Consider the following 12,072-nt stretch of genomic DNA (forward strand, 5'->3'; position numbering starts at 1 on the left):
TACAAACTACTAAATGATTTGCACTATAATACTTTGCCCAGTTTTCTCAATAGACTATCTTCTTAAAGAAAATCACTAAATCATTAATCATCAGGGAAATGCAAATAAAAACCACAATGAAATATCACCTTATACCTGTCAGAATAGCTAGAATCACAAAGACAACAACAAAACAAAACAAAACAAAACAAAAAACAAAACAAAACAACAAGTGCTGGCAAGGATGTGGAGAAAAAGGAACACTTATGCACTGTTGGTGAGAATGTAAATTGGTACAGCCACTGTGCAAAACAGGATAGAGGTTTCTTAACAAATTAAAAATAGAAATACAATATGATCCAATAATTCTACTGGGTATTTACCCAAAGAAAATGAAAACACTAATCTAAGGGGATATGTACCCCATATTTATTGCAGCACTATTTCCAACAGCCGAGATATGGAAGCAATCCAAGTGTATATCGATAGATGAGTGGATAAAGATGTGGTGTACACACACATGCATGCACACGCACACAAGATTATTATTCAGCCATAAAAAGGAATGAGATCTTGCCATTTGCAACAACGTGGGTGGACCCAGAGGGTAAGTGAAAGGACCCAGACCTAAGTGAAGTAAGTCAGAGAAAGACAAATACCGCATCATTTCACTTATATGTGGATCTAAAAAAACAAACAAAAACATTGAATAAACAAACCAAAAGTAGAAACAGACCTATAGGGGCGCCTGGGTGGCGCAGTCGGTTAAGCGTCCGACTTCAGCCAGGTCACGATCTCGCGGTCCGGGAGTTCGAGCCCCGCGTCAGGCTCTGGGCTGATGGCTCAGAGCCTGGAGCCTGTTTCCGATTCTGTGTCTCCCTCTCTCTCTGCCCCTCCCCCGTTCATGCTCTGTCTCTCTCTGTCCCAAAAATAAATAAACGTTGAAAAAAAAAAATTAAAAAAAAAAAAAAAAAAAAAAAGAAACAGACCTATAAATACAGAGGACAAACTAGCGGCTGCCAGCAGAAAGGGTGGTGGGAGGAATGGGGAAAAATGGGTGAAGGGGAGACTTCCAGTTACGAAATGAACGGGTTATGAGAATAAGCTACATCATAGGGAATAGTCAATAGTACTATAATAACTTTGTAGAGTGAAAGATGGTAGTTATGCTAGTGGTGTGCAGAGCATAACTTATTGATTTGTCCAATCGCTATGTTATCCACCTGAAACCAATGTAACACCGTGTCAACTCTACCAAAAACACAGTTAAAATATAACAAAGCAATGAAATGTTTTCTGCTTTGCTAAGTCACGACACATAAAATTTTAAATAAATATATTTGTATATACACATAAACATTTGCTACTTTATAGCTTCCTCCAAACTGTATTACAAGATTAATGCTAGTCTTTAAACCCTTTTATTCTAGATAAAGATAGGCACACAGGCACTTTATAGTTTAAAAGTATCTGATTATATTTGTCTCAGGAACAAGAAGAAAGGCTTACGTAATTCAGTCAGGCAAATAACTCCTGTCCTAAATTAATTTACTTTCCACATGTATAGCCTAATATAGATTTGGATGTACATTATAGTTAAATAGTAATATTCTCAAAAAAACTAGTAATAGTCTCAGATTAATGCCAAAAGCTCTATGATTTACCGAAATCAAAAGCAATTTCATATATTATATAAAGGATATCAAGAAAATGACAAACTTGAGGAAATATCAAATGCCATGAAGGCTCCAGTGAAGTGTTAATTTAACTAAAATAAAAATAACTTCTACATATGTTTTATCGAGTACTTAAAAACCATTTACGAAAAAAAAGTTTTTGCTTATGAAGTATACAGGCATATCCCCACATTTTTAAAAGGGTTGCTTAGTAATCATTCTTGATGTAAATAAATTTCGTGCAGAATTCAAACGTACATACACACAGCACCTAAGTCAGACCCCGATATAAATTTAGGCTCGTAGAAGGCTATATTGAATGCTAATGCTGACGATAATTTAACCAAGACAAGTAAGTAGGAACTATCTAGAAAACAAGTAAAACCTTGGTTTGCGAACATAATTCATATTCTGGAAACGTGCTTGTAACCCAAAGCACTCATATATATCAAAGCGACTTTCAAGAACCATTGGCCCAGTTGTGATCATGTGACATTCGACATCACGTACTACTCATATTGCAATACATTGCTCATTTATCAAGTTAAAATTTATTAGAAATGTTTGCTTGTCTTGTGGAACACTTGCACAAGTTACTCACAATCCAAGTTTCCACTGTATATGTAGAAAGTATGAAAATATTTGGAAATAAGTATAATGCTTGCACTAAGTCTAGCCTGTGTATTATAATTTATGCTGCTCCTAATTTCACACATCAATTTATTTAATTTCAATATAGAATTTAAAATATATCTATGCCTAAAAGACAGGAACAGTTTTACAGCATTTAGTATAAATTGTTAGGTTTCTTTCCAAAAATTATAATTTAAAAAAAAATTTTTTTAATGTTTATTTTTGAGAGAGACAGAGACAGTATGTGAGTGGGTTAGGGGAAGAGAGAGGGAGACACAGAATTTGAAGCGGGCTCCAGGCTCCAAGCTGTCAGCACAGCGCTGGACACGGGGCTCAAACTCACGAGCTGTGATATCATGACCTGAGCCGAAATCGGACGCTCAACCGACTGAGCCACCTGGTGCCCCTTCAAAAATTATAATTTTAACAGGTGTAAGAATGTCCATCTGTAAACATTTATTATAAGTAAGAAAGCCTGTGCTAATTTGACAGGAAAATAGTATATTTAATCCTCATACACTCAATTACTAATAGGTTTTAAGGATTTTACTTAAGGTACAGGTATCTGCATGTACTCTTTTGCAAATTACCTCCTCTTGCCCTTTGAATATTGTTTTATGGTGAGCCAAGTATTTTTCTTATTAATTTGCTTACATGAGTTATAGTCTGACTTCAAATCTTTGTCTCTCAAATGATCTTTTAACTATTAAATTATTTTGATTGTTATACCATAAGAGTTTGCTAACTCTTTGATCTGGAATTTAGTCTTAATAATGATATAGAGTGAGGCTATAAAGTGACCCAGCCCACCCCAAAGATCATTTATTGAATAATCCATCACATTCTTCACTGATGTGTGAGGATTCCTGTTGCTTATTACATCCTTCCACATGAATTCCATTTTACTTGAACTCTCTGTTCTATTGATCTATTTTTGAACAACTATTTCCAGTCCACCAAACCACTGCTCTGATAATCACACTATGTAGCCAAGATCTTATGGCTAGAATTGCACTGTCTCATATCCCCAACTTAGGCATTCTGTTTTCTACTGCCAAAAAACTCCTACTTTTCAATTGCTTCCATCTGTTTCAAAGATAACCGTTTTTCAACTCAAGCATGATCTTTAGTCTTCAAGACTCTACTACCTTCTATGTCTAGTTTTCCCACCTTCAGCTTATAAAACCTAGTCCAATATTTCAATCACATTCATTTGGCATATCTTTACTGAGTACCCACAGTTTCCTGGTTCTAGAGAGCAAATGGAGACAAGACAGAGAAGTTCCCTATCTTCTTGAAGCTGTCATTTCAGTAAGCAGACAGAACAGAGAAAGCAATAATCATTTGGGGAAAAAAGTCTAAATAAAAGGAATAGCCAGGAAAGGAACCAAAATGCAAGACCTACTTTTCAGACAGTAATAAGCAAAGAACTCTCTGAGAAGATGGTACTTGAAAACGAAGCAGAAAAGGATCAAGCTAGGAGAAAACATTCCAGGCAGAAGGCATGCAAAAACAAAGCTCAGCAGTTAAAAGAGGTTGGCATGTTGCTCCATCCGTCTTTGTGATACACTCATTTAACAAAACTCCAGGCCTGGGTGCAGCCAAATCTCTGCTTTCTTTGTGCTTGCTGTAGAAAAAAAAAATACTTAATAGGGCAGAGGGAAGTCACTCTGTATTTGAGGGCACCCTCTCAACTGAGCTTCCATTACTCTAGTCAATTTGCTCTCCTACTCTCTGAAGCATCTATTTCAAAACTTCTCTCTCCTTAAAACTCTCGACCAGCTAACTCTCCCACTCTCAACAAATGAACTCAACTTCTTCAGAGGGAAAAACTGAAGTCATCAGAGAAATGCCCTCACCTCTCAAACTCCCCAATCCAAACCCACCACAATAATATGTACCTGTAGAAACAGAGGAAGGCTTCTCTTCTTAAAGCTAGTTATTCACTTTGCTTTTGAATTCCTCTCCTCCTATCCTGTTAGAAAAATTATTCTACCTTTTTCTCTCTGGCATACAGCATTCAATTTCAACCTGAGTCCATCCTGTAAGCATTTATACTCACTTCAACATGACAACTTTCTGACTTAGGAGAAACTTCTCCTAAGTCAGAATTATACAGAGATTAAATGGACTGCCATGGGAGATAGTTGTCCATCCTTGGAAATGTTCCAGAATAAACTGTTTGCTTCACTGACAGAAAAGCAGTAGAGGACTCAAATATAAGACTGGTCACTGAACCAAGTGCATCTGTCAGATTTCTTCTCCACCTTAAGAATTTCTGATTTAAAGATAATGGAAATGGTCTATTTGGGGATCTCTATTAAATGTTAAGTTTAATATAGCTAATAACAAAACCTTAGGTACACCTTTGGATTCTTCCTTTTGAAGGATATAAACTTAACAGGCTACATGTCTGCCATCAAATTTGAAGTGGATAGCCTTGACACTCAACTAAAATCAATCAAAGTACACAGAGACCCTCTATTTCATCTATACCCCCAGATAAAGTCAGACTGCAGGCAGACCATGTCAGAGCAATTTGGAGTTCTCGCCCACAGTCTGGATTCTCAGATTCTGTACCGTCAAGAATTTCCTCATGAACTTATCCTAGCCTACTCAAGGTTTAAACACGTAAAGCCAGAATTCCAGTCAGAATATGCCTCAATAAATTCTATGAACCACTTACTTCATTCTTATTATAAATTTGCCTTCTAGGAGTTCCACTTAGGTTTGTATAGAGTTGACAGCAATGGTAACTGCTACCACCTCAAGCTGTGTTTCCACTGCAGATCTTTAACGAGTATAATCACCCCACAGTTTAGAAGACAGGGTCTCCATCATGATATTCCAGTTATTACAAAGCACAGCTTTTAGGAATACCATTCATTGTCTTAGAATAAGGGATACTCGAGTAAACGTTCAAAAAAAAAATCAACTTCTAAAAATTGGTAGTACTGGCAGGTGGAGGAAGGAGAGCAAATTTACCCATATCTAGCACCTTCTCCTCCTCTAACATCTGAAAATGTGATTCCTTCCTAAAAATTTTATTATAAGTTAACACTTAATGCAAAGTATCTATCTTTGCATTTGATATTGTATCAAAATTATCTTAAAGAGCCAGATAATATTTCTTATTGCAAAATAATAAATTCTTATTCAGCCAAGAATCTGCAAATAATTGCATTTGTGGCTATTAGTAAGCTCTCTACAATACCCTTGAATTATAGAAAAGTGTGTACCTATTACTTCCTTGAAATAAAATTAATTTTCTAAGATCTACTAAATTTAGAACTTAAATATGTTTTACCCTGATAGTATTCTAATTGTTTAATTATTGTTAGTATTTTTTTTTAAATAGAAACTTAGCACTGCCTTAATATTTCAATGATCTTGAAACACTATAATGTTTCTGAAGAAAGGTACCTCTATGGTCATCTCATATCACAATTCCTGTGAAGTCAAGAATTATACTTTGTAAACTGAGTACTATGTTGTTGTTTGAAACCATCCAAAAGTCCATATTAGTAGTATGTATTTAAAGATCTCCCCACAGATGGGCGCTTTTTTTTTGCATATTTTAGCCACTTTTCCAAAATTTGCATATTCTAAGCCAATGAACTATTCCTCAACAATTAAAATTATTTTGCTTTTAAAACACCTTTGGAATTCCATGGTTCTGGTTTCTTTTCTATCCATCAGTATCATAAGAATTTATTTTAAACACATAACTAAACCTATACATAATTTAAAAATGCAACAAAACAATCTAATGATCCAATAATAATAATCTCTTCCTCGTCATACTGAAGACTTTAATAAGAAAAACTTACTATGTAGTATAATTCTGCAGTTTTCCCCCAGAGTTTTAACAAGAAAGAGTCCTAAACCTAATATGTCTATAGTCAAATTTATAAAATATTTGAAGTCCAGAGAAACATCTCCAGTGTAACCACTCCATTGGTTAACTGGTAATAGCAGAGGCAAATACAGTTAGACAGTAGTTCTATTTCCCCTGACATACTATATGTCTCTGTGAAGCATGAACATTAACATTAACATATGTACCTAAAAGTACATATAATATAACACACATATATTTACTTTATAGATCCTATCAATTAAGAATCATAGGGGCGCCTGGGTGGCGCAGTCGGTTAAGCGTCCGACTTCGGCCAGGTCACCATCTCGCGGTCCGTGAGTTCGAGCCCCGCGTCAGGCTCTGGGCTGATGGCTCAGAGCCTGGAGCCTGTTTCCGATTCTGTGTCTCCCTCTCTCTCTGCCTCTCCCCCGTTCATGCTCTGTCTCTCTCTGTCCCAAAAATAAAATAAAAACGTTGAGAAAAAAAATTTAAAAAAAAAAGAATCATAAAACTCCTCGAAATACATAAAAATGAAACAAATGACAAGAAAAAGACCTTCTTACCTGATAGATATCAGAAAGACTGCTGCTTCCAGAATCACTAGTGATACTACATCCTGAATGGCTAGAAGAAACGTGCGTCACCTGTGGGTGGAGACTATCAGTAAGGTGTAGTTTTGTGAAATCTGCAGGAAGCTATGGAAGGAGCAGGAGAAACAGGATTACAATTTGAATCAAGAACTCTTAAGAAGACATTGAAACATTTTATTAAACACTACTCCATACCATTTACCCAAAAGTACGAGGGAAGATCCTTCATTTTTCAAGTTCACAAATTATTAAATATTGTCCCTATTTATCAAAAATCACAAAATACGTTTTTAAAGTTTACGGACATTCAATGAACCCTAATACTAAATTCAATGCTTAAAGAGGTAGATTTGGCAGTTAAGATTAACTTGGATGAGCATTTAATTCAATGACAACTTTCAAATTATATACTATTGAGCAAATTAATCTACTACTATTTGGTAGCCACTATAAACACAACTTTGTAGCAAGAAATAGCTTAAACAAGAAAACAGATTTGAGGTTCTTATATGCCTAAATAATACTTACAAGTAAAAAAAAAAACAGCATCTTAGAATTGACAAAATGTTTTCCTATATAAATAACTGTGCTAGGCTCTATGAAAAAACAGAATAGGATGCCTTCAAAGAACTTAGAGTTGAGAAAGCTATGGACAACATTTACCAATCTACACACATACACATAAATATCAATTTTCTATCTGTTCAGTTTAAACCCTAAATGAAATAGCTTCTGTTGAACAGATTCACTAAGCATCCCTCAAGTGCTTCCCTCACTCTCCCATATAACAGAGAAAAGGTATTGAGAAAGAAAACATCCATACATTTGCCAATTCAACAAACATATGCCAAGCTTTTTTCCTCCTACTATATGCTAAGAATGAGACACTAAGAAAACACTGCCCTTAAGAATCTTACACTCTTGTAAGTTATTATCAGTTCTTTTGAATTAAAAAGGGGTACTATTTATAATATCCCACTTATTATACGATTGGCCAGTAATACACATGACATTTCAAAATATATGCTGACATCATGCAATATTCGTAACATTCTTTCCTTTCTACATATTAATCCTATTTAGCTGTTGAATAAAAATGGAGAATGTTAAAATACAACTTAAGAGTTTATCTTAGCAACATTCCTTTCTCTCCTTTGATTCTCATCCCTTCTCCCCTTTCCAAAAACAAGATGCCATTCCATAGATTAGAATAAGTTTCCTAAGGGAGGTGATTCATTTGTATGGCAATAACCAATGAATTGTAATACCTCAAAGTTCCAAACAAAGAGGCAAAATGTACTTATATCCCACTATCATTCAGATCTGACTTAATAAACAGGTTATGATATTTAATAATATTAAATACAGGCTGTGCAGAATATTTTGACTTGGTCAAGATATAAAAAAAAGGCTTAAAAATAAATGTATTAGGAGGCATAAGATTAGATGGCAAATAAATGGACAAAAAACATGTATGTTGGAGGAGCTCAGAGAAGTGAGATGTATTTAAATGGGTGAGATCATTGCAAACATGACATCTCACTAAGTGTTGTTATTTAAAAACCTAATGATTGAAGATGCTCTGAAATATTAGATAAAATTTAGGAGAATAACAATTCCTCTACAAGGAATAGATAGGTGGGTAACTCTAAATTGAGAGTTTATATATATTTATTCACAAGGTAGAACAGTGAAATATTTGCAGGACTTCTACAGGAACAATTGGGAGACAGAAATCTCCTGAGATGTACTAATGACTATGATTTTGCATGTTGCTAAGTGATAGATATCACATATTAAAATAATGTGCCCAAAACCAGGATAAATACTCTTCATCATCCCAGCTACAGTTCCATTTTATCAGTCAATCACTGCAGAAGGCAACTGGGGAAACATTACTCAATGGCTCACTGATTTTAAAAGGCATAATAAATTGATACATATAATTACAGAACAGTAAACTGATTTCTATTGATTATCTTTTACAGATGTGACTCAGGTTGACATGTACCACATAGGGTGATTTTTAAAGTTAACTTAAATATGTCAAATGAAGACATCACTAATGAATTTTTACTCACTAGACACTTATTTATTTAAGCCTCAAAGGCCTCTCTTCTCTTCAGTATCCATGAGCTCATGGTCATCTTTGCTGAGAATTCATTGCATGGAAAGCATTAGGAGCTACAGAGCTCTCCATCTAATAGAACACACATGGATCCAGCCTCTATGTACCACGATCTATTCATCTATGCTAGCTGAAAACAGCAGATACCAGAATTAGATGGCTATGCTAGGCTAAGAACCATAAAGACTGTTTAAAAAGCAAAAAAGAAATATTTTCACTCTGAAGAATTCAATTCTATTCTATATCTAAATACTTATTGAGTATGTGTTATGTCATACTATTAGGCCCAAGGAATATGGAGGTGAATATGGCATTCCCAATTCTAAACGTAACTAACTTCTACTACCCAAAATGTCATTGAAATAGGGGTTACCCATAATAGAAAAATGAATCAAACATATTTTTTTAAACACGGCTTTTATCTCCCTCCCTCAACCTGTATTTTTTGCAGAACAGCATGAAATAATGTTATGTTAAACTCAGAGTAAATGCATACACAATTTACTATTAACTGAACATTTCTTTATATTAGAACAGATGCCATACTTAGGAAGGCTTTAAATTTTTTCCCACAGATTGGGAGAATAGTATCATGATTAAATTTCACTGATGGTACACCTCAGCCAGTTACAGAATGGGAGAAGATGTGGAAGTTGATCCCATAGACAGAGAGTCTGAACTTCACTGACGTGACCCAGCTGGCCACAACACCCTAAAAGAATAGAGACCTGAGCCCACGGCTAGGGGAAATGGGTCTTTAAGAGGCAAATGAACCATATGGGCTGGGAGTCAGGGGACAAACACTGTTACACGGAGCCACGTTTAAACCTGAGGTCAACAAGGGTAGCACAGAATCCCTAGGGAGGCAGTAACTCATAGTCGGAGTAAAATACACCAAAAAAAGGGGTATGACATGCCAAAGACAAGATTCATTTACTCCAAACCTTTCTAGGTTTGACCCGGTGCCTATTTAAATTATTATCAGTGTCATTTTTAATTAAATTTCAGATTAAAATGGGGCTGTGAATTATCTTGTGACTCTAGCCACCATTTATAACAGAAACTGTATAAAATAAGAGAAATTTTTGAAGTTGGGACTATATACAGCAATCACCTGAATAATATTAGATATTAATTAAATTAAAGGGGAAATAAATGCATTTTATGCATTTTGATCTTAATACCAATATATTTCACAATTTATTTAAAATTTAAAGAAGCCTCAAATTATTTTTATATTTGAAATTTTTAATATTTTATATATGAATATATTACTCCTCAAATTTTTCCTGAATCAAAGCAACATATATTCCTAAAAATAGGAATAGTTGTGGGTCACAACTGCAATAAACTACTGTTAGGCAAAATGACTGAATCATAGTTTAATCACAAACACTATTAACTACGTAAGAAACACAGGGTAATATTAAAATCAGATACTTAAAGTGAGCATAAACAAAATTATAGTTTAATAAAATCTGGGTATCAATTACAAAGTAACTCGTTTTCTCTTTTGGGGAGAAACAGGGATGTCACAACAATTAGCTGTAAATAAGTACTATACAAAAGACACAAATCTCATATATGAACAGGCATTTGATGATAGCCTTTGATTTATTAATTAGTCTAATGATTGGCATTGATAAAATTACTTCTAATTTTACCAGTTAATAAATGAACTGTTTTGAACATAAACGCAATGAGTTTGAGTGCCTTGAAGGGTCTGACACGAATAAGTAAATACTTTGTTGAAATGGTAAAAGTGGTTGTAATGTAGGAGAGGCTAAGATGGCTGCCTTCTTCCCTTTCCTCCCTACTAAAGACTTCTTTATGTTCATGTTTTCAAGCTCTACCAGGAAGACCGGGTGTATCACTGGACAAGTAATGGAAATGTAAGAGTTTCCTATTTCATAATGATTATTAGCCTAGGTTTGCTGAGAAATCCAATAGTTAAAAAAGAATGAAAAACTAAAAACAAAAAAATACTGCCACCAACATTTGAAATTTATATAACTTAAAAATTTCCCAACTAACCTTAGAATCACTTTATTTCAAGAAATCGTTACACAACGATTGGGGTGATTGTTGGGATCTGTGCAATCTTCCCTGGCAGTTTACTTTGCGTAACACTTTGAAGGTAAATTAAATATACTCAGTCACTAAAAACTAACTCTACATTGAGATGTATTACTAAGAATTTACCCAAATGAATACTGTTTTCCTCCTATCATCACTGAAGTTTTGTAAGTATTCTTCATGCTCATGTTTTCGAGCTCTGCAAGGAAGAGTTGGTGTGCTAACTGGACACACTGACTATTTTTATCAGAGATGTTAATGAAAATACAGTCTCCTATATTTTCTACTCATTCATCACTTATTGGAAACCTGTGTTGTGAGGAGTAAATGAATGGCTGGGCACAAAGCATTTAGGTTAGGGTCTGGCACACAGAAATCACTATAGAAGTGTGTTAGCTATAATTACCACATGCAGATGCTGTGTAAGAAACAGGTCCTTTCCAGCTCCAGAATTCCTGTAGCTGAAATCTAAGACTAGATACCAGTGGGTTACTGAGCTACTACCTGAGAGGGTTTTAGTGGTCAAAATCATCCAGCCACAAACACTATTCCCTTATCCACTTTAGAATTCAAGTTGTGCTTTAAAAGCAATTCCTATTCTCTGTGTCTGTACACATGTATGTACACACACACACACACACACACACACACACACACACACACACTGTATTTCTTTTACCACTTATCTTTTCATTTACTACTAGTCCTGACACTCTCTGACCTGTTTCTACATACAGCTTGAATAAGCAGGAATATTATTTATAGTTTATTTTAAAGGCCACTGTGTAATATGGTTTTGACTTTTACATCTCTCAATCATAATATTTCTTTAAGAACTCCAGATAAGGGAAACATTTGGACTCCTGAATATTATTCATCAGAAATAATTTTTGCAGGGACACCTGGGTGGCTCAGTCAGTTAAGCGTCCGACTTCAGCTCAGGTCATTATCTCACAGTTCATGGGTTTGAGCCTTACGTCAGGCTCTGTGCTGACAGCTTACAGCCTGGAGCCCACTTTGGATTCTGTGTCCTTCTCTCTCTGCCTCTCCCCACTGCTTATACTCTGTCTCTCTCTAAACTAAATGAACATTAAAATTTTTTTTAATTAAAAAGTAATAAATTTTTGGGCA

At 35.0% G+C, this 12,072-nt stretch overlaps 1 protein-coding gene across 11 annotated transcripts in view; it reads right to left on the reverse strand.

Annotated features, from left to right (window-relative positions):
• Positions 1-12,072, reverse strand: part of RAPGEF2 (Rap guanine nucleotide exchange factor 2) — a 247,027-nt gene that overhangs the window by 46,712 nt on the left and 188,243 nt on the right. For all 11 annotated transcript variants that reach the window (XM_030312818.1, XM_030312814.1, XM_030312815.1 and 8 more), the window contains one exon: positions 6,711-6,842. In XM_030312818.1, coding sequence (XP_030168678.1) covers positions 6,711-6,842 — 132 coding nt within the window. The remainder of the gene's footprint in view (positions 1-6,710; positions 6,843-12,072) is intronic.

The sequence above is a fragment of the Lynx canadensis genome, chromosome B1 (genome assembly GCF_007474595.2).
Source record: "Lynx canadensis isolate LIC74 chromosome B1, mLynCan4.pri.v2, whole genome shotgun sequence".
NCBI classification, from domain to species: Eukaryota; Metazoa; Chordata; class Mammalia; order Carnivora; family Felidae; genus Lynx; species Lynx canadensis.